Source organism: Ischnura elegans, chromosome 11 (genome assembly GCF_921293095.1).
Source record: "Ischnura elegans chromosome 11, ioIscEleg1.1, whole genome shotgun sequence".
NCBI classification, from domain to species: Eukaryota; Metazoa; Arthropoda; class Insecta; order Odonata; family Coenagrionidae; genus Ischnura; species Ischnura elegans.
In genome coordinates, this window is record NC_060256.1 from 63,516,262 (window position 1) to 63,539,945 (window position 23,684).

The following is a 23,684-nucleotide window of genomic DNA, read 5'->3' on the forward strand; positions in this document are numbered from 1 at the left end:
TTCACATGCTACAATATTGCAGACAAAATCATTTACACTGAGCAAAATATGGCGGAACGTAGTGGACACTATTACAAGACCAAAGAATTTCTAGCCAAGAGCGAGGATACCACCAGAAAATATATTGATGAAAATATATATCTGATATATTTCTATATATATATATTACTTAATACTTTTCACATGGGCTTTCCTTATTGGGAAGTATTTTTCTGTGTGACTGTTTGTTTGTGAATGTGTGTGATTTTAATGTGTCTCACTTGAGGGCATACCTATGCATATTAAAACATCAGTCTACCTCACATAGTGTGCATTATGTGTTAAGTTTAACTATTCACACTGTTACCACATTATAACACTAAATATAAATGAAAAACTATGAAAACTTTAACTGCTAGGAAGAATAAAATTGTATAGGGGACAGCTTATCTGCATGCAAATCACAATTATATATAACTTATTTAGTCTGTCGATTAAGCTCATAATAATTAGATTTAATTCCGATAAGTAAACTTAATAGCCTAAATACAGCATGACCCCATGATGATTAACTGCTTAAATTACTCATTATTTCAAAAAGTAAACATTTATGACATTAAAGTGGTAATGAGTGCTATATGAATCAAATATAAATTTACTTTTGAAACTATTTACTTATTATCCATCAGGTGTTTCACATTTTGGGGAAACAAGTTTTAAGTCACAAGAGCATTTTTAGAAGCACCAAAATGCTGGGTCAAGCCGTTTTTAAGCATCTATCCACTCATCTGTACTTGCAGCTTCACACCTAAACCTCACCATGCATTCATTTGCAAACGGGTTGAGCCACCATTTTGAAAACTGTTTATTTAAGCAGGGAATTTACCATTTTAAGATGAAATAATGTCTTAATAATGCTTATAATAATTTTAATATAATTACAGCTCTCCCCATTTATACATAAGAGAGGTTAACTGTGTTAAATAAAATCTAGAGACTCATGCATGAGTGGTGTATGCATCAAAAATAAAATAAATGACACTAACATTTATAACAATCATTAATCCTTAATAGAATCCTCACTATGTTCTCATCATGATGGAATATTTTCATTTTTGTATCTTCGTTGACCCCAAATCCCATAACTACGTATGGTTTATGTTCCATTAGCTCCCTGATGTGTTCTTCACTATCCCTGAGCCATTTATTTTCTAGACGTGAACGCTTCTGGCCATTTCAAGGGGAGGTGCCTTATAGTTTGTCTAGTGTGCACTGTAATGTTCATTCTCTCAGACCTCTTGAATCATTGCTTTGTTTTCCGTTTCAAATCTTTTTCTGGCCTGCTCTTGGTCAATGTTTCCTGCCTCTTATCCTTTACTTCCAAGATTGCCTCAACTGATTCCTGCTGTGTTCCATTAACGACCTCCTGTGCCCTACGGCTCACGGCAGCAGCTCATTGCCACTATCCAATGCGTGAAAAACAGCGCAACCCAACCATGCTCTCTCTGTTGCTGCTGCTGCTGCTCTGTGCGGAACAATATCAGTGATGCCTATTCATTTCAGTTGTTCATTTTTGTCTTTTTTTTTAATTACTATAGAAATTGTAGCCTTCACTTTGGGTAATCTATGATCTGTTTCCTCTTTCTGTATTTCAAATCTTTCGAAATTGCTTTTCGCAGCTCTGTCTGCTTAGGCCATTTCCCTCAATCTTAGGCATCTCAACAGGCGATGTCCTGTGGTGCCAAAAGGCCCCAGTCAGCCTCCCATCTTCCCACCAATCCACCTGTCTGATCTGAGACCTTTCCCCAGATCCCCATGTTACCGGGAAAGTCAGGAAAATTATCAGAAAGAAGCATCCCATGGGACCCTACCTTGACATTTCATTTCAAGATGGAGGGGTATCTTAATTCACAATCACTCATGATTGTCATAAGCCAGTTCATGGAGAAGGTTATATGTTTTATGATTTGTGCTGTATCTTTTATTTATTTTTACCATGATGCCCAAGGATTTATTTTGATTTGAGGTTCGTTTCTTCAGAATGGTCTTTATTTTGCTGTATCATTTCAATTATTTTCAGACACATTGAGTTCTATCGTTGGCTTTTATTTTTTACCATGTACCTATATATGATCATTTGAGGAGAACACCCTTGATCTTTGTTGGAGGATAAAATACGGCAATAGCTTTTTAACGGATTCACAGTTGATTTGCAAGACTAGATCTAATTGACTCATTAGATAATTAAATTTGTGTATGTCCTTCATTATATGCTCCAATTTCAATCGTGCAATCAAATGAGTATTTGGGGTTATTGTGGAATATGTGGGTCATTTTTTAAGTTAAGTGTGTTGAATTAATATGTTTAATTCACAGCGAATAATTTATAATATAATTCTTTTTGCAATTTCATTTTTTTATTTAGTCAAACTCATCAAAAAAAAACTTTAACACAGTGTGAGAAAATTCTGGATAATGACTGAGCTTACTGTTATGAAAACTTAAGTCGGGACATATTTCAAGTAAATTTTCTTTAAGGGATTTCTCCTCATTGTTGTCCTTATGATTTCAAGGCTTCTTTTCATTTTTATTGGTTTGTTATTATTATTATTTTAAAGAATTTTCGTTGCTTTTTATTTAAATTGGAGTTTGCTTTTTTGTGTTTTCTAGAGTGAAGAAGTTGGCGGTAAAACTTTGCAGGCATTGGGCCATCAAGGGGGTAAGACATATAAATATATATATTGCTAACAGATCATATATATTTCAAAATATAAAATACTTTCAAAATTATCCACACCCAACTTCCAAAGCCTTGCGTTTTCATGCTCGAACTCACCCAAGACATCATCATCAGACTTGATCCTCTTCACCAATCTCCATCATCCTCCTTTCATCACTAACAGTCTGTTAACTCATTCTAGGCGATGGTTGAAAAAGGGTGCCTTTTTTTCCTCATAACTTCAAGCCTCTGCATGTCATCTCTGTGGGCTACGGAAGGCCGTGCACAACCAATTCTACTGTGTGTATGCCCGGTCTGTTAGTGTTTCGATTTCCTATCCCACTCATCCTTATCCCTGCCCATTCAAGTGGACCCCAATTACCCAAGGTGCCGTTGTGGAGAGCACTTGGCACTTCCCTACCTCTTGTCAGCGAGGTGCAAGCTTGCTCTGGTTGGTAGTTATCAAAAGTAAATTGAACAAGGATCCATTACTCCAACTGTTGGATAATGGAGCATCCTGCAATGGGTGCGGCTGCGTCAATCGTTGTCTCTTTGCCTGTAATAACTGTTTACAGTTGCCGGCCATAGCATATGATTGATTACCTCTCTCCTGAACCATCTTGTCCATCTTTATCCGCATTCTCATGATAACCTTTCCTGTTTTGATGAGTGAATGGAGGAGTGAAGGTTTTTGTATCCCTGTGTTTGTCCGTTAGGTAGAAAAAATCACCATCATGTGTGTGATCCTGGCTGAGAGTGTGTGTAGATGAGATATTCCCACTAACAGAATGTACCCTTTTGCATATTTACGGAGCCGTTGCAGTCCCCTCTTAAGATCAAAGCGTCGATGCCCTGCTGTAGTTTAGTGTTTTATGTAGCACCGGTGTTGTGGTGGGTGATGGCCAGTGATTGGTGTTTGGCAGTGATGGTGGCAGCTATATAGTTCTCCGAAGCCAGTTGTAGTTTGATAGTTGCCCTATGAGGCATAGAAGGCTAGATGGCCTATTGCCCACCATTTTATTTCATTCAGAAATAGAATTCATGGACGTTCTCTGATACATATATCCATAATCTTGTGTATGTATTTATATTTCCTTTCATCTTTTTATTATTGCTATTATATTACACCCAGTTTGCTTTTATGGCCCAGATTTTTCCTAAATTAATTTTTTCATACTACTCTTGCATTCCTTTTGATGCTGTTACTCTGTTATTTAGTTAATGTTTTAGAGGTTTATATTTTGTTGTTCAACCTTTATAGAGTTTTTCTATGTCTGCATGTTTCTTTTTATCATTCTCTATATGAATCCTCTTATTTATCCATAATTTTCCACCCACTGATAACCCCCCCTTTTCCCATATAAGAGCCCTTGTTGCTTTGACTCCTTTGGCTCCCTACCCCTTTGCCCCAATGGGACCCAGACGCTGCCGTGTGCAAACAACGCACTCTGCTGTCCATCCCACATTTGTTGATGATGCTCTCCTCCTGTTGTTACTGTTTTTGTAGAGCCACGAAGTCGGAATGAAAACGCTAGTGATGTTGGATGAGCAAGGGGGTAAGATAATACATTATGTTGATAGCTGTTGTGTGCTGCCTACCATTCGTTTTCCATTGCGTCCTGTGCAGTTGTGCACCTAACTTAGTTTTTGGAACAAATTCCTAAGAATCCTACAATATTTCAAAGTAAATTTTCTTCAGAACCATGCCATGTCTTATAATTCTTGAGTATTCCTTAAAAAAAGGGCTCTTGCTAAGTATCCTATTGTGAAAAAGATTTTCAAAGATAAGAAATTCAGATTATAGATAACTCTTTCTTTTCCTTCAGTAATTTTGAGAATCTCACTTATTTTCTCTGTGTATTTTTAGGTTAGTTACCCATAGAAATTTCCAGACAGATATTTCTTAATGTTTTAAAGATTGGCATGTTATTTGGTATTCCTTTAAACTTTTTAGATAAACTTTTTGAAAGTTGTGGAAACTGTGTAGACAACCACTTAATTGAGACTTATGACTGTTTAAAGTGGTAACTGAGTTAATACAGGTTATAGTCGATGGACTTTTTGGTACATGGTATAATTCGCAAGTGTAGAGTTCTTTTGCTGTGTGCCTGAGTAGAATTTCCGTTTTAGAGCCTTGAGCAGTCGTGGCTTTCTTACATCCTTAGTGAACACAGCTGCTTTGCTAGAATAATGCCAAACTTTTAAAAGTTAAGACACACACAAACCACCTGTACCAAGATAGGGTAGTTAGATGTTGTTTTGAGAGTGAAAGAAATTTCATGTAGCACCTTCTGCATCACTGAACCAACACCACTAGAGAATAATAGTTCCTATTTATCTTCTATATTTCTTAACAGATATACTCTCCAAGTTTTCTTTTTATTTATTTTTCAAAAATGACGCGAGGCAAGTATAAAATAAGTGAAAGCTCCAATCACAGTGACAACTGAAAGGAACTCATGTTTCTTTTGAGGGCTGATATGGAATTTATTTGTTTAATAGTTTAACATTGATTATTTTATGTGCTTATTATTTTCATAATTTATGATAAACCTGATTACATCCCTTTACCTGTCATTATCCAACACTAGCTATCACTTTTTGTCTCTATTTGTGGATAGATGAGCAAATAGGCTTTGAAGAAGGAAACAGTAATGTGTTCATCATATCTGTCAGCAATAGCTTATCAATAGTTTGTATGGCATGTAGTCTTTACTGAGGTAAGTTTTGGGATGAAGAGTTTGAATTATATCTAGCAATTGTAACAAGTTGTTGCTCTTGAAATGTGGTAACAGAAAAAATAATGCTTAATCCTAAATGGAAAATGCTAGCCATAAAATATAAATCATCAGCAGTTACAGCTTTAAAGTTAATTTTGTGGTGGAAGATTCTCTTTCATCATACTTATTTCTGCAGTACGCACATTGGCACACTGTATGATTAGGGAGATGATTTTATAAACCAGCAAATTTAGGAAATATGTAAATTGATTTGAATCAATGCCCCGTGTGAGAAACAGTGAAAAGCTTAATGAGAATTCATTCAGTTTTTATTTATTGATTTTGGCACACTCACATAGCACACAAACATGAAACATGTTATTTTTACTCACTTGCGGTAAGTAAAAATTCTGTATATAACACACTTTTGAGTAAGGCCATATAGGAACTGGAATACATCCTTCTTTGCAAAATTTTGCTCAGAGCTTTTTATGTGCTCATTGTGTTATAAATATAAGAACATTAAGTAAGTGTTTAAAAATTGAAAACAGATTGCATGATCTCATCTGTGTACAATGGTCTTTCATTGCATTATTTTGGCTGGCAGTATTCAGGTTAGAAATTTTAGACAAGTTGTTCCAATTCCTGTAAAGCCTAATTTCATTACGTTTTTCTGCTTAAAAAAGGAGCAATAAATGTAATATACGTATTCTCTGATCATGGAATCCTTTGCTTTGTTATTCTTTATAGCGCAAAGTACTAGTCATTCACTTGTTGTGGCCATTGAATGGGCCAAGCTATTTTGCTTGATCGATGTGCATTCATTGGAAAAAATATTATAAAAAGCTTCAAAAATTTTCAAATGTTTTATTGCAAAAAGTAAGAGCAGTTAAATTAGCATTTTTATTGACCAGTCAAAGTGCTCTTGTTAAAATATTATTTTGATATAAAAGTGTGAACCCTTTATGACCCTTGGATTTTTTCCTTTCCCATCTTCCTCCTCACCCCTGCTTTTACTCTTTCTCTTTCCTGACTTCCACCCTACTTTATCTATTACCTTACACTTTCAAACATCTTTCTCTCTTCCACTCTTATCTATATCCTCCTGAAATGTTCTGACTAAAATATACTTCGTCATTTCCATTCTCCTCTCTTTGCCCCCTCTCTTTGATCTCATCGCCTCAATATGCTTCTTTCCTTCTTTCTTCTCTTCGTTAACTCTTCTTCCGATCTTCTCCACTCTTTTTTACCATAACCCTGCACGTTCATCTGTCTCTATGTGCCTCCCATCCCCTTCCTTCCCACGCACTGGGTACCCCCCTCCTCCCCTCCGTATCCTCCTTGCGAAAAATCGCCGTTAAACTGATGCTCCACCATCATCCGCCGTGACTGCTCCGCACCGCCAGAACAACTGGATCGCATCGAGGAGGGCATGGACCAGATCAACGCGGACATGCGAGAGGCAGAGAAGAACCTCACTGGCATGGAGAAATGCTGTGGTCTCTGCGTCCTCCCGTGCAACAAGTGAGATGACACTGATTTGTACAAAAATCATGAGTATACTGAGTCCAGTGGCGCAGTGAAGGGGGGGATAAAACCCCCCCCAGGTCTCAGAAACGTTTTTAAGTTTAATCCGTTTTACTTAATTGGATTAATATTACTTACAGAATTGTGTAAATATTAATAAAATATCCCTCCAAAAGCTGTAAAACTCACCATTTTGAACTATTTATCTTGAAATGTTTCTGAAGGAGTACCCCGCACCTCTCCGCTTACCCTGGCGGGTATTCCACACCCCCAGACAACCCAGTATCACTTGTGCCTAAAACCCCCCTAGCCTTAATTCCTAGCTGCGCCCCTGACTGAGTCAAGTCTATATAGTGTCATATTTTGTTATCGCTGTGTAGTTCTTTTTTGGTATAAAAATATCAACACCTAGAGGTATCAGCCACCGAATCACTCATGGGTTTTGTTCAATCATCCTGTTACAAAATTTGACTGAAAATCAAATTATTTTCCTCAAAATAAGACATTCTCTGCTGTGTAGCATTTCTTGAGCTTGCATATTTAATTATATGTGCATATTTGTACGTGCATATTGTGCTTGCATATTTAAGTAGGTATATGTAATATAAAAAGTGCTTGTCCCAGTGGCATAGCCCGGAACTTTTTTTGGAGGGGTCCAAAACCGGAGGGGAAAATTTTTTGAAAAACAGGATACTAAGTAATGGGTTTTAAACTAATTTAACACTTTTCATAATCAAAAAAACTTCATTTGTTAAAGAAATATTTTGTAAATTCATGATTTTTCAATATTTTGGTTTCTTTTATGAAGGAAAATAAATGTGCTTTTATATTTAGGGGTGGGTCCGGACCCTACCAGACCCCTCTCTGGCCTTGCCACTGCATGTCCAGTTAATTAAATACTTCAAGTCCATTTTTACAACTTGCTAAAAATTTTGTCTGATAAAACTTTTCTTGAACTGTATTGTAATTACTACAGCTGAGGTGTATAAATGCATTGCTAATATGTTACTGGTCAATGAGAAGTTATTTTACTTCATTTAAAATTAACTATTTGAAGAAATTTCAAAAAATTTGGTTATTGTTTAAATATTAGGCATTATTAATTGGCTTTGAAATATTAGAATTTTTTTTCCAAAATTAATGCTGGAAATTAAATAGCAGCTAATTGAAATATGTGGGTATGCATTAAAGAATAATGAAATATTTCTCTAGGTATCAATCATGTCTCAAGTCCCTGCATCAATTACTTATTGATTTTATTTGATGTTATTCATTCATTCCATGATTTGCAGTATCCCTTGAAAATATTCAGAAGTATCTTAAATGAGGATGTAAACATATAAACATTTTCAAGAAATGGAATTGCATTCAAATTGATTGGGGTACTTAGAGTGTCATGAATGCAAATCGTGAATTTTAGAAGAAGAAAATATTAACTTGTCTTCTTATCTATTCGTCTCCAGATCAGCTTCTTTCAAGGAGGATGAAGGAACATGGAAAGGAAATGATGATGGAAAAGTGGTGAACAACCAACCTCAAAGGGTCATGGATGATCGTAATGGTCTTGGTCCACAGGGTGGATACATTGCAAAGTAAGTCAACCTACTGTAAAACCTTGCTTTTAACTTCTAGTAATTTACATTTTTTTGTCAACTCCAAATGAACTCTCTGCCGTCTCAATCCCTCTACTTTCACCTTATTTATGTTAATAATAATAATAATAGACAATACAGCACATCACAAGTGGATGCACTAACTTATCCCAAAAGACTATGTCACAATCTGTCACTGTCACAATCAAATATGCAACATCATCCACCAGAAATTAGCTCTAAAGTATAAACTCATAGAAAATGGAGTTCCTTATTATAAGTACACACCTAAAACCATCCTTGAAAATGATCACTGTTAGATTTATTATGACCGTTCAATTATTACTGATAAAACAGTCCATAGCAATGGACCTGATCGAGTAGTGCAAGAAAAAGTCACAATGAAACGTACTTGATAAACATTGCTGTACCTAATTCGCATAATATCACTACAACCTACACCAACAAAATGGAAAAGTATGAAGAACTTAAAAATGAAATTAAGAGATTGTGGAAATCAGATAAAGTACACATAATACCAATCATTATCTCTGCCACAGGAGTAGTGCCTCATTCAATCCATCAAGGTCTTCAAACTATTGGACTGCCGAAAAACTTGTTTATTACAATACAAAAATCAGCAATTTTAAATACTTGCCGGAGTGTCAGAAAAATTTTCAACACAGAGTAAGAAGACGAGAGTACTTGGTGATACCCGTACCTCGCCTAAAACCAGCAAAAATGCTGTGAAAATGTATGAAATAATATTTATTTTAATCCAAGCGACATTTAAAATGCATAGGACAAGTCAGTACATATAAGGATATAATAAGTTGAGGATATTAAATCTGAGTAGTTCACCTAGATGCGGATTTAGCATCAAATTTAGGGGGGGGGGTGACTTGGGTCTGGGGAGTATGAAATGCTCCCTGAGAGAAAGAGAGAGAGTTCACCTGTGTTAAATTTTTTTAAATGCCAATTTTTTAATGCATTTTGAAGCCTAAAATTTATTTTTTTTTCTTATCAACAGATAAAATTGAACAATGTTAGACAAGGATACAAAAACCATCTTTATACTGTATTTATCTGAATATACATATGTAGTCTCCCTTTTTTCCGAAAATACCTGTTGTAAAAGTAAAGAGAGAACTATATTCAAATGCATTTTTAAAATTTTTTTCCGAAACTGAAGCAGAAAAAAAAAGCCTTAGGCAGCTATATTTGGAGAAATATGGTGTGTAATAGAGGATGTCTGTTTGTCTGTCCGCTATGGATTTCCATATGGCTACAAGCATTACTTGTTTAGGTAGTACATAAGTGCATTTCATGATCCCGAAATCAATAGTGCTACTTTTGGTAGCATCTGACGTGTCCTTTGCATCATTTTCTCATTAGGTACCTTTTGTTTCATTGCGTCATACACATTCTACGGTTTGACATCCTGCCGGATAGGCACTCCTCTTGGCATGCTCAAAGAGAAAACATAAAAATCTGTATGATTAGGAAATCCAAGTTCCAGGTCCTGCAACTTTTTTTGGCGGGTCCTTTGGATATTTGATAGATATCCTGATTACGTTAATAGGGTAGTTTCCTTCATCAAAGAAAATGAAAGGCATTAATTGCGATTCCTTACGGGTATTTGTGTATTATGAATACACTAATGGCGGGTCCGCCATTAGTGTATTCATAATACACAAATTATTTGGTTTTATAAATCCCAGTTTAGACGAATGGCAATGGTCAATTTTAACCTCATTTGAAAAAGGCGAGATTGGCGCCCATGCGATTCCACTCCACGTGGCGTCACAGGGACCTAGTTTCTATACGAGTAGATAGGAGTTTTACATTGTCTGAGGTTACCAATGCACCCATGAGGCACAGAGCTCAGGGAAAAATCTCTTAATAATCACCCATTAAAATTTCCTAAGGTCGGAAAGTTTCCTTCGTTTGATAGGGTAATAATAATCCTTATTTAAGCCAAGCGCTACCTGCTAGCAGGGTACTCTGCTACCTGCTAGCAGCCTGCGTCATATCAGCGCTCAAGCTTCGCTCCAAGGTCACCTCACGCAGAGACAGCTGGAACCAGAAATACGTCACACGGACTTTTCCCAGCATTCCTACTTAGCCGTCGCGTTTTTCATGCGCTTGAAAATTTTCACTTCGCGAAAAATAGATATTGTCATTCGAAAATCTAAGAGCGTGAAATGTGTACTCCGGGAGAAATAATCTTTCGATTTAGGCAATAAAAAAATAAAAAGAAACCACCCTATTGGATTAACATGGGTATTGCACAGATGTCATATGCTAATGCCAACAATGTGGTCTGAATGTTGTTGGGATATTAATTGCTACTTGGGTACCTTGTGAAACGCTCAAAGCCTTATTTTTTTTTTTTTTGCTCCCATGTAGTAAAGTAAGTGTAACCCAAGTTTTGATGATGCCATGTAGTCAGTCAGATTTCAAATTCACCCTTTTCTCCTCTATCCCACTTCCTACATCTCTCGCCTTTTGGTGAAAGCATTAAAAAAAATGGTGGTTCCTCTAACACTAATGTTGTCCAAGTTACTAGACCTCCCTCTGTATTTCTACTTTCTTCCTTTACCCTTTCGAGACGGTGGAGTTCTCGCCTTAGCATGACTGCTGTACTGAGCCCCAAGAGACTCTTCCGTCCCCTCCTTATGGAGCATTTTTCAGGACATTCTTTAAGAAAGGTCTCACTGATAACAATGCACTCTCAGCACCAACCTTTTTTGACCCTTCCTGGCAGGGACTCCACATTATCTCGGACTCTGAGGGTAGTTGGGCCATCTCCTTTCGGGTTTTATAACCCTACCAGCGGCATTGGTTCGCGGTCAATCATGCTTTGTTTATATGAATTAGCTATTTGGATAATAGGGTAGTTTCCTTCATCAAAGAAAACGAAAGGAATTGATTATGATTCGTTACCCACCATTAGTGTATTCATAATACACAAATTATTTGGTTTTTGAAATACCGGTTTAGACGAATGGCAAGGGTCAAATTTTATCCTCATTTGAAAAAGGCCAGATTGGCACCCATGCAATTCCACTCCACGTGACGTCACAGGGACCTAGTTTCTACACGAGAGGATAGGAGTTATACATCGTCTGAGGTTACCAATGCATGCATGAGGCACAGAGCTCAGGGAAACATGTCTTAATAATCACCTATTAAAACTGGCTAAGGTCGGAAAGTTTTCTTCGTTTAATAAGGTATTAATAAACCTTTTTTAAGCCAAGCGCTACCAGCCAGCAAGGTACTCAGCTACCCGCTAGCATCCTGCGTCCTATCAGCGCTCAGAGCCTTGATCAAGGTCACCTCACAAGGCGGGAGGGGGAACCAGAAATGCGTCGCACGGACTTTTTCCCATCATTGCTACTTACGCGTCGCGTTTTCACGCGCTTGAAAATTTTCACTTTTCATTTAATCGCGAAAAATAGATATCGTCATTTAAAAATCTAAAAGCGGAACTACATACTCCAGGAGTAATAATCTTTCGATTTAGGCAATAAAAAAATAATAGGAAACCACCCTATTGTTGCTTGAAAGTGAATTGCAGACTTCGAATTGAATTTTTCGTTTTATTCTGAGAATTTTCAAATTTTGAACGAAGCTCTACCATCAATATTAACACAATTAATGCAGCAACAATTTCCATGCTGATGCTTATACTGAAATCGAGATATAAGTTAATATTTAAGTTAGAATTTCGTTTAAAAATTGTAAACGCTGCTCAAAAGACAATTCAATTCTTAGTTTATATTTTTGAGAAAAGAAAAAATATTTATTTTGCAAAATGACTGGATGCACAATTGTATGACCGTGGTCCCATACCGCTAAGAGGGGTAATATAAGACGAGGGGTCCGGGTACCTGCTCCCGGATTTCAAGAGTACTACCAAAGACCAGCAGTGTTAGGTCCTGAAACAAAGACATTGCACACCCGCGACCGTCATAAAAGGGGGAGAGCTAGGAAACGTATATATTTGGCATTCGTTCACCTGCAAAGGATGATCTCCGACGAAAATTTTCTGCTTTCGTCTCCCGGGTCAAGAAACGTTCAGATGCATATTTTCGTCTTTAGTAGGGAAAAGATAAACATTGATGCTTTACTTAAAGAATTCTTGCAGTATATTACATCTAATTAGGTTCCCATCAGCCTATTTTTGGCTTGATATTATATTATGCGGTTGACAATTTAAATAGAGCTACCTAACTGGAAGTTAGTGACCTTATTTTCTTTTCTGATGAGAACAACTAGTTCCAGTGAAACCAAAATATTTTGCTCAGTTTTTACTTTAATATAATCAATTAGAAAGTTTTAGATATAATAGTATATAACTCTAGCTTAATTTTCCTGTGATTTTTTTGTATTTGCCTTTTTTGAAATGAATGTGAGAAGGTTATGGATAATTGTACAATGAATCCATCAGTCACACATATAATTAATGTGCTAATTGTCTTTTTCAGGATTACAAATGATGCTCGTGAAGATGAAATGGAAGAAAACATGGGGCAGGTGAACACAATGATTGGTAACCTTCGCAACATGGCCATTGACATGGGATCAGAACTTGAGAACCAGAATAGGCAGATTGATAGGATCAACCGTAAGGTGAGCTGTTTGGGATTCTCTATCTATTAGGTGTCCTTCGATAAATATGTACATATTGTGTTGGGAAATTTTCCGTGAAAATATAATGGAAGTTACATAATTGGGACTGATGGAAGTGTGACTGTTGTCACAGCAAAGGTGATCGGATTTATCTCCATTTTGAAATCACCTCAATATGCTGATTTTTTGTGACGTGAAAGCTTGTAAAACGATGCTTCTTGGCCATCTGCTCCCAAAAAAGACGAAGATAGATGGATATATGTTAATTTCAATTTGTCTTCAATTATGTACAACCTTATATTGCACAGCAACGTTTATTGTTGGAAGATAATGCATGGACATTTGATCCATAGGATTGTTCGTTTTCCAAATGCTCTACCATATTAAAGTTGGTTGAGTTTCAGGTTAAAGGAAATTTTGGGTGCCTTGTAAGCTTAAAGTTACCTCCTTATTGATATAAGTATTGTTTACCTTTTTTACTTGAGGCGAGAATAAGATGGTTCAATTCTTTTAATAGATTTGTGACCAAAATCCCAGTTATGCAGTTATTATTTCCTTTTGAGAAGGATTATGACTTGATTTTGTGTAACATAAAAAATCAACAGATTTAAATAATTTGATTGAACGACAGATGTATCAATTAACAATGATGTTGCCATAAAATGGCAACATTGCTGTTAATTGATTTGTCTGTTAAATGGCAACATTGCTGTCAGTGAAAAAATTAGCACATACATCTATCAATAATTTCAATGTAATTATAGTTATAATTTGGTTATTTATAAATTTCAACATCAACAGATTCAAAATAAATAATTTAACTTCCTTTCTAGTGGATACTATGTTCCCTGCCATATTATTTTGTCCCATGCAGTAGACAACCGCATTACAATGGGTTATTTACAGTGGTTTTGCCATATGATCTTAGCTGATTTTGTGTGCACTTCTTAAAATTTCAAAGTTTATCCTACTGCACCATATATAATCCCTTATCTAATTCTAACCTTATCTATTAACATAAAATAGTTTATTATTTACTTGTGTTTCTACTCTTTAAACTAATCCCACATTCGGGAATGCCGATTCAACATACGATGGGATTCATTTTACAAACACCGCTTTGGAACAGATAATATCATAAAGAGACTGCCTGTTGTACTTGTTTCGTAAGAGTAACATATGTTACCTCTACTGGTTTCCGATTGGTTCCATACCCAATTTCCTGTGTTCCAGTTATCAGTTCCTTACTGCTTTGGTACCAGTTCCATGTGTTCCATAATGGTTCCATACTGGTTTGCTAGTGTCCAATTTCAAACCTGGAAGTTTTTAATTTTATTTTATTCTAATCAAATTTAAATTTAATTTGTTTAATTATAATTTAAGCTCACCCGACATGAAAACACAATAATAGGGTAAACTATCTTCACAGTTAACCATAATTACGATAAAAAAGAGCTTGATGCACTGTATAATTAATTACCAAAACAGTCGGGGTCAGCTGAATGCCATATACAAAATTATGTGCAAATTTATAATGTTGCTAACATCTACGATATCTGTTCGTGAAACATTTCCTTAGGTAAGTTTATATTTCATTCACTTGAAAGTCCATTGAATGAGATACATAATCTATAATAGCTGCAACCATCCTATAATTTGTATTTACGCTTCTGTCATAGAATGTCCTTTTTATCCAACCTTTTTTTGGCACTAAAAAGTTCAATTTTCCAACCAATTTCATACAATTACCATCATTAATTAGAGTTCCATCTTCTAGATCTAAGGCCCACATTCCAGAACCTTACTGAATCTTGAGCAGGGGCATCGACTCCATGGGGCCTAAGGGGGCCCAAGTCCCCTCAAAAAATTCGTTATGGGTGTGTGGAAAAAATGTGTCAGGCTTGTCGATTTTCCCCGGAGTGTCCAGATATAGAGATTCGAGTTATCAGGGCTTTAATGTTGATCATATGTCTCTTCTAAAATCCTTAAAAAACTTAAAACTCACCAATTATAAAATTTCCCGCGGCAAGATCCCCGGTTTGGGCCCCCCCAATATTTTTTGTAAGTCGGCATCCCTGAACTTGAGCACTCACTCCATCTCGGTGGTTCAAATGTTAGACTCATGTTGAGTTGGAGTTTGTATTTTAGAAACTAACTTCGACTCAGCTCACTCGAGCAAGAACGTTTGTGGTGACGTTCAGAGTTATATAATATTACGTAAAATTTATAAAATAATGCATTTAAAGCTCATGCAAAAGATCCTGATGCGGTCTCGTGTGAGAGGTAGGGTAGGCAGCAGTGGAAGGGGTGTATGGGAAGGAAAATATAGCTAGGCAGGGATAAAGGGAATGGCAGGGTAACCAGACTACTAAAGAAAAAAGTTGAAATTCCATAATGGCTGTTTTGAGTTATGTACAAATGGACCTAAGGTCAAACTGAAATGCATAGGACAGAGACCTGAAACACACACATGCAAGGATGGTAGGCAAATGGGGAAATCATCCATTGCCAAGACCATGGCCCTTATATACTGGTTGCTAATCTCCCAACATATTCCGGCTCGGTAGTGTTGCCTGAGATTCCGCTTTCACCCCTCAAACACAACCTTGGGCACAGTCGCGCTACCACAAGGGGAAATATAGAACTAACTGCACTGTCGGCGGCCGTTCGAAAGCATATCGGGGCGAGAAAGAGTATGATGTGGACGATTTATTAGAGGAACGATCAAATAAACTGAACAATTTAACTGTGGAAATGTGCTATAGGCTATAAATCGCTAATTTTATAATTTTGGCGGGTAAATAAGGCAAAGTGAAGCCGAAGTAGTAACGAATTTACTCTCCATTAGGATTTATCCTAACTCGCGGAATATTCTGATTACCTAAATCCTTTGATCTAACGTGGCGGCAGTTGGAAAAATATATAAGGACATGAAAAAGCATTCCCCCCTTAAATGGCCATTTTACACGGCGCAAGTAATGGCACAACCTGATGAATTTCAGTTTATCTGATCGTTCCTCTAATAAATCGTCCACATTATACTTTTTCTCGTCCCGATATGCTTTCGAACCACCGCCGACAGCACAGTTAGTTCCATATTTTCCCTAGTGGTAGCGGGACTGTGCCCAGAGTTGTGTTTGAGGGGTGGCATTTGAGGAGTGAAAGCAGAATCTCAGGCAACACTACCAAGCCAGAGATTAGTAACCAGTACATAAGGGCCATGGCCAAGACCCTTAAAACTTGGGAAGAATTTCTAGGTGAACGTTGTTGCTGTGTGATGAGACGGAGCTAGAAGGTAGCGAATAGTTACCTATTACTCATTGTGGGAGTGTTGGTTGCAATTACGGTGGGTTTAACATTAACACTCCACCCAAAAACCTTCTTTTCCCATTCAAAGGTATCTACAGAGTTCCATGGCCAAATCCTCAATTTTGTTTGCCCGACTGGGCAGCGATACGATCTTTTGTGAGAGCTATGCCTTAACTCTTGTCCCTCATGGTCTCCTACACAACAAAAACTAGCAATACTGGAGTGCAATATCACACATGAAGTATTTTTTATGAGATTGTAACGTAAGTCGATTAATTTTCAGAACCTTTTTTATTTCCTTCAATTCTCTCCTCAATACTCCACACAACCTCTCCTTTTCACATCTCACCCAACAATCCCCTCTCCCCAAAACAAACCCTTCACAACCAAAATAACAACTTTCAAAAATCAGACGTTACAAGATATACCTACCTGTCATTTAAAAAATGAGAGGCAATGACTGGAGGTATCTTGTACCTTGTGGACTCGATCTGAGTTGGGACTCAGTTTATCATCTGTGGAGTATAGTCAGAGCAAGCTTTGGGACTCAGGTGTGATGTCATGATACCAATACGGCAAATGAGTCATGTTTGAATGAGGATCAGTGGTTGATTAGCATTCTGGAATATGGCTATAAATATTTCTTATCTGAATTTTTTTCAAACAAAATACCCTCTATAATGTAAACTTCAATCTACATATATCATTGTGAAATTTCAACATTCCAGTTACAATACTGGGGGAGAAAAAAAATATTGTGTTACTTTCCGATGTGCTCTCATGCCTAGCAAAATGAAAATTTTATTTTCAAATAACTCCTATATTTTTTATTGTTCCTTCATACTGGTGGATGTATCTTTAGCCCATATCGATGGCCAAGTTCTAACAACAGGTATCTCATATTCGGCTGGTTTGAGACAGGTATCTTAAACCAAGTGTTATAGCATTAAAAAATAAAATACAAGCAAAAAACAACTCTTTGTTTGAAAATAAATGCTTCTTTTTCAGTTTTATTGCCTTTTGGTTTTTAATTTCTGTGTAAAAGTAAAAAAAAATTAATTGCTTTTTTGCTCTCCTGAAAAGTTGCTATTTTTGAGATATGTGTTGTTAGAACTTAGCCATCGATATGTAGTCGGTTATTGCGAATAAGGTCTTCAGTAAATTGAGAAGTCATAAATTAAGACTCTCATTTTATGCAAAGTTTAATTCTATATTAATATATTTATACTATACTTTAGTTTATACTGTACTATAGTTCAATTCTGATGTAAAGGAACTGCTTTTGAGGCACAACAGACCATTATTGGTGATGCAGTGAACTTTACTTTTAAGTGTGCATAAAGTAAATATATTTATACTATATGTACTTTAGTTTATACTGTACTATAGTTCAATTCTGATGTAAAGGAACTGCTTTTGAGGCACAACAGACCATTATTGGTGATGCAGTGAACTTTACTTTTAAGTGTGCATGAAGTCAAAGTTTTTCTTGCAAATTGTTTTATGCTATAATTTACTATCCATGTTTATTTTACCCTGCCCCATACTACGCCCCTTGTCTGTGTTGCATTGGTTCTCTTTCTCTCTCCAGGCGGATTCTAATGTTCTTCAAGTGACTTCAGTCACTCAGCGAACTGGTAAACTTCTCTCATCTTAAAAGCAAAGGATCAACCTCCCCTTCTTGGATATTGTGTATTGTCCTTTTCCGCTCCATCTCCGTATTTTTCTGTATGACATTGCCCCTCTCATTTCCACAGCCTTGCCAGAAAAACTGCGTATACCTGTGGGTTTTTTTTAGGTAGTGTATAAGAGTGGAAGTCTGTATCAATGATTATTTTTCCGAGGTCATCCCTATTTTAGCGTATGCAATTAATTCATATCCATAGCATAAGAAATGATGGTAGTGGTCCCTCTCCATCTAGATGTTGTGAATCATCTGTCATCTTAGAACAGTTTTCTCATTTGTCAAGGATAAATACTCGTTCGGGACATATCTACCTCCATTGAATACCGTAATATTTTTCATGCAATATTCTTGCATAACACATTTCCAATTAGGAATTCATGCCCTTTTCCCAGGTTCCTTCGAAGTATTCTCGGCTTGCTAATTTTTATCTATGCGTTTTTACCAGTTCCCAAGCATCTTTACTGTATTCATATCTTCCACTTCATATTTTAATCTCTTACCTAAGCTAGATTGGTGAAGTAGTTTCTATTATTAAGTATAGCACTTGCTTGTGTCACTGTTAATTCAGTCTTGTCATTCTCCATCTTAAAAATTAACCAGTGAACACAGTATGAGCTCTGTATTATTAAATTTGAGTTTTTTTTAAATAGAGCTTGATGCATTTTTGAGTTGACCAGGCATTTCAAGCATAGCATTTGAATTGCGCTTGAAGTTGGCCTGCTACATTTGTCATTATGGTCCAATACATACAGACTGAGCTAGCAGTTGATAAGCTATCATATTAATGCTGATGCAATGCTAAAATAAGCTTTTACTTACTGTTTATTTTTCATTTCCTTGACCACCAATTGTTGGTGCCTTCCCTTACCCCTTGATATTAAACCATTTCCTGACAAAAAATTATCTTACCCTGTAATATCCATACCCCTCTCAAACCTTAAACTCTACCCTCATGGCCAACTTGCATCGACAATTTAGGGAGAGTCAAACGAGACGCGGATAGCGGTGGCCAACCAGAGAGCCAACAAGCTCCTCAAATCCTAAGGAGGAGAAATGTGAAAGGCCTGGGTGCGGCAACGCTGAAAACTGCAACATCACGAAGGATCCGAGACACCCGCATGGCCTGATCAATGGATGCGAAGGGCACTGCAACATTAGACTCCTACGCTCTCATTCACCCTCCAGCCTGTCATCATGGGACTGTTTTAGACTTAGTCTGTTTATTATCAGTTCGGAGTTGACTTTTCTTTCACATTACGTGTGTCTTGTCCTGTTTCGTAGGTCATTTTTGTGTACCAAAACGTCTTTGAAAAAAAATTCATAGTTGTTTTCATTGATTTGATGCTGGCTGGCCCAAGTCTTTCATATTCCTTATGGGTCCCTTAAACCAGTATCACTGTAAAACCTAACACACTTGAAGACCATGCTGTATGGCTATAAGAATGGGAGGTCAGTAGATTCTGATGTTTCCAGTCTTCTGAAAGAATGTTGGAGGTACTTAAAAATGAATAATAATTTAATTCTGCTTATAATAACTTGTGTCGCACATAACTCTTAATTATTAATAATTAAGTAAGAACATTGTAGCCAAACTCATGGCATTGTTCGAACATCAATATTAAGCATAACTACATTGAGCAATAACCTATCATGTTGCCATTGATGTAGTTTCTTCTTGTCTGGTTGGTAACATTGTACAAAATATGGAAATATTTTTTTTTCTAGAAAATTTTGGCCAAATGAATCATTCAATCTTATATCTGTTATTATGTGAGTAGCTTGTATTGGATACATAAATACAACTGTGTACATTTTGTATATATCATTGGGGGTGTTATGATTCTAATCAAACTTACCTGTATGTACATAAATTTAATTACTTTGGCAATGTTCCTCAGAATATATTATAGTATCTTCTTTGGGTCATGTGTTATTCATAATTATTCATGTAATTAGAATATTTTGGATGTTCAAGTTTTAGAACAATTTCTTATAAAGCGAAAATGAAGCTACACTTATGGCACCCATCTTAACAAGCTAAAATATATGGGATGTACCTGAATTAGAGATGCAGAAAAAAAGAGAAACAGATGGAGTATTGATTTATCACTTTCTTTTAAGGATGTCCTAAGTTATATCAGCTGAGTGTCACCCCCTTTAAACAAATGGTAACTTTGAAAATAGGTAAATAGATAACATGCTAAAAAATTGCTCCAAAAGTTAATAGCAATATTATCATCCATGAAACATTAATTATGTAAGGTATTTTATGGAGGTTATTACAATTATCTTGAATTTTTGTCAAATTACCTTGCAAGTTATTTTATGATAGTGCTTTAAATGTCTTTTTTATGAAAACCTAATAAACTTTTTTCCTGTAAAGAGTTTTTATGGTACTGAAGTAGCATAGAAATCCCTTAAATTAGGCTTGAGTAAAAATTTTGCTGCTCCTTATTTTTTTTATGATGTATTCAAAAGTCTCTTAAGCAAGAGCATAATTAGTGTCTTTTGATTATTATATTTTTCTGTAACAAAGCTGTGGATGTGGGTTTATTGAATGTACTTTTATTACTAACATTCCATAATTTTATGTACTTAATGTATTTAAGGCTGATGGACCAATAGATAAGCCAAGGCAGTTTTTGGGCAATGATTTGAAAGCAATTTCTGGTATGGTTAACGTTTTCATTTGAAGTGCACAAGCATTATTCAATACCTTAAGTGACTGGTAATGAATGCATTTTAGCTGTGGTTTATGTTCAATGCATATATTTGTAAAAGTAAAAATTTCATGGCATGATCATAAGTTTTACTAATTCCTACTTGTACTTCAAATTTCAATGAAAGTGGTACTTTTGTGTTTATGTTACATTTACCTTGTAGTACTTAACAATAATTATTGAGAATCCTATGTTTTCTAACAAGTCTCATTAATTTCCTCTGCAGTGTTAATAATTTATATTTTTTACATAATTATTTCATGTTTCTTTATGTTTTGTATCATTTTATTATCTTTCTAATAGATCTCAGCAATTTTTATTCATATTTCAAAATTGTTTTATTTTAACAACCACTTACTTTATTAATAACACCTAGTTACTTAAACCTGATAAAATTAGCTGTGAAACCTTATCCTACATCATGAGCAAATTAAATATGTATCATGTATTTGAATGCCATTTTTGATGAACCTGGCATGACCTTTAAACTTACTATGAAATCCTGTGAGCCAAATATTAAAATGAATTTTAATGGTATTTATGGAATATTTCTCACAAACCTATCAAGCCGGTAATATAGTTCTGTCATAATGTAGGGCCTTGTAAAACTAATCGATTATTAAAATAGATAGTTTTTTAAATTCTAACTTCATCCGTGCTGCTCCAAACTTTTCACACCTGTAATGGGTATTTAGTTAGTTTTAGTGTTACAATGACGGAAGAAATGTAGATTCACTCTAATGATGATTTCAATTCATGCATTTTTTTATCAGGTTACAATTTCTTCTTTCCAAGAATAAAAATTGATATTTATGATGGGTTAAATTCATGATGAATGATGTATAGTGCGTAATTAATTTTATATGGTATTATGCCGTGGATGAACAAGTCGATGCCAATTAAAGCCCTGGCATTTTATTACGTATTCTTATGGCAAGATTTTAAAGCTAAATAATATATTTGATACTCATGACCACCTCGTGATTTTATCGTGGGAAGTGTTAAATGTCATCAAATACATATCATTATGATGAATGTACTGAATACGAAATGATTCCTTGTTTCTTCATTGATTTAAGGCTTCTCCTTCAGTTTCAATACTAATATCTGAAACTTTTCCCTACCGGCTTGAAGGCAACGTCCATCTTTTGATTGAATGCTGCAAGTTTTCAAATATTATATTCTGTTGAGTATCGATCCAATAAGTCTCTTGTCAAAAAAATACAGATGACCATAAACGATAATGGAAGTTGATACTTCTTCCAATTGTTTTCAAATTTTCATTGTCTGTCCATTTTTATTTGCTCTTTTTTCAATTATTTTCTCGTCTTTATGCTTTCTGATATTGATATTTCTGTTTGTTAAGTGATTTTTGTCTTGATAATATCGTATGATCAAATTATTTATATTTATTCATGGCGTACTATTTTATCTCATTTCTGCTTTTTATTTTAATAAAATAATGTCTGACAACCCATGGCCTTTTGGTCAATGAGGTCAATTATATGATTTTTGTTGTCTTTTATTTTGGTATATGTGATGAGAATCCTACATTGCCACTTTGTATGGCCAGAGTCCATCCAAAATATGCTTAAACTTATAGGGGGGTGGCTATGGTTATTGATATGGGTGGTTGAAAATGCAAGTTTCCTGTATCCTGATCTACATGCATGCATTATATCACCATGAATGGAAATGTTACTGGTGCTTCCAGCAAACTTAAAAATTTATACTGTTGATGTTTACAATGGATGCAAATGTAGATATCTAATATAGAATTATAATCAGACATTAGCTTAGGATGTGAACATAATTACCTTTTGTTCTTAGCTACCGTCTAGGTTAAATGGGGGTGGGGTGACTAGGATATATTCTGATGGGTGGATAAGGTGTATCATGCTTTGAGCATAATCACTGTTTCACAATCTTATGCTGCAGCAAAGAGAGCTAACCTTGAAGAATATTTTTTGTTGAAAAAAAGCATTTCTTTAAAATTATTTATCGGTACCTACTTTACATAACACTTTATAGTTTTGTGTGATGACTTTGTTGAAGAACAGATATTACAGTGTTGAACTTGATACCCTCAATGTTTTTTTAATAAAATACAATTTAGATGCATTTTATTTGTTCAGTTTATTTTATTCCACGAGAAATTTGCTGTGAATATATTTAAAATATATTATAGGTCTTTCAATTTTTTTGATGTTATTTATTTTTTTATTTTGCACCCTTAATGAGATTATTTCGTTGATACAGAATGTTAATGCTAAGGCTTCATGTTAAGTTATCATGTGATACTACCATTAGAAGGTACCTATTCATAAAAATATTTACAATTCATGCTTAGACAACAGACATGGAAATGACAAAGATGTTTCTTCTATTGTAATATTACTTATAAAAGATCTCTACTGTGGTATGACAGCATTTCCTGATTATTCATGCGGTGACAAAATTATTAAGTGGAGTTAAGGTAAGTAAGCATGGATTCAGCTATGCAGAACAACCTATTTGGGATGGTAAGATTTTGCTGGCAGAGAACATAATAGAGTAGTTTCCTTCACCAAAGAAAACAAAATGCATTGATAGATATTCGTTACCCACCATTAAGGTTTTCATAGTATACAAATTATTTGGTTTTAGAAATTCCAGTTTAGACGAATGGCAATGGTCACTTCTCAGGTAAAAATTTCTTCCTTGCAACTTGACTGAAACTGGGCTGAAACTACCTTGAAACTCACTGCCTTGCTTCTATGCTGAAACTGCATTGAACTTGAAACAAACCAGTGGAGT

At 35.6% G+C, this 23,684-nt stretch overlaps 1 protein-coding gene across 7 annotated transcripts in view; it reads left to right on the plus strand.

The window, feature by feature from the left end:
* The window catches only part of LOC124168311 (synaptosomal-associated protein 25), a 460,832-nt gene extending 437,823 nt beyond the window's left edge, over positions 1 to 23,009 (plus strand). For 3 of the 7 annotated variants that reach the window (XM_046546468.1, XM_046546469.1, XM_046546474.1), the window contains 4 exons: positions 6,825 to 6,942; positions 8,409 to 8,537; positions 13,028 to 13,172; positions 19,147 to 23,009. In XM_046546468.1, the coding sequence (XP_046402424.1) occupies positions 6,825 to 6,942; positions 8,409 to 8,537; positions 13,028 to 13,172; positions 19,147 to 19,212 (458 nt within the window). In that variant the 3' untranslated portion in view covers positions 19,213 to 23,009. The other 4 variants (XM_046546472.1, XM_046546475.1, XM_046546470.1 and 1 more) reach the window with 3 other exon arrangements.
* The last annotated feature ends 675 nt before the right edge of the window (positions 23,010 to 23,684 follow it).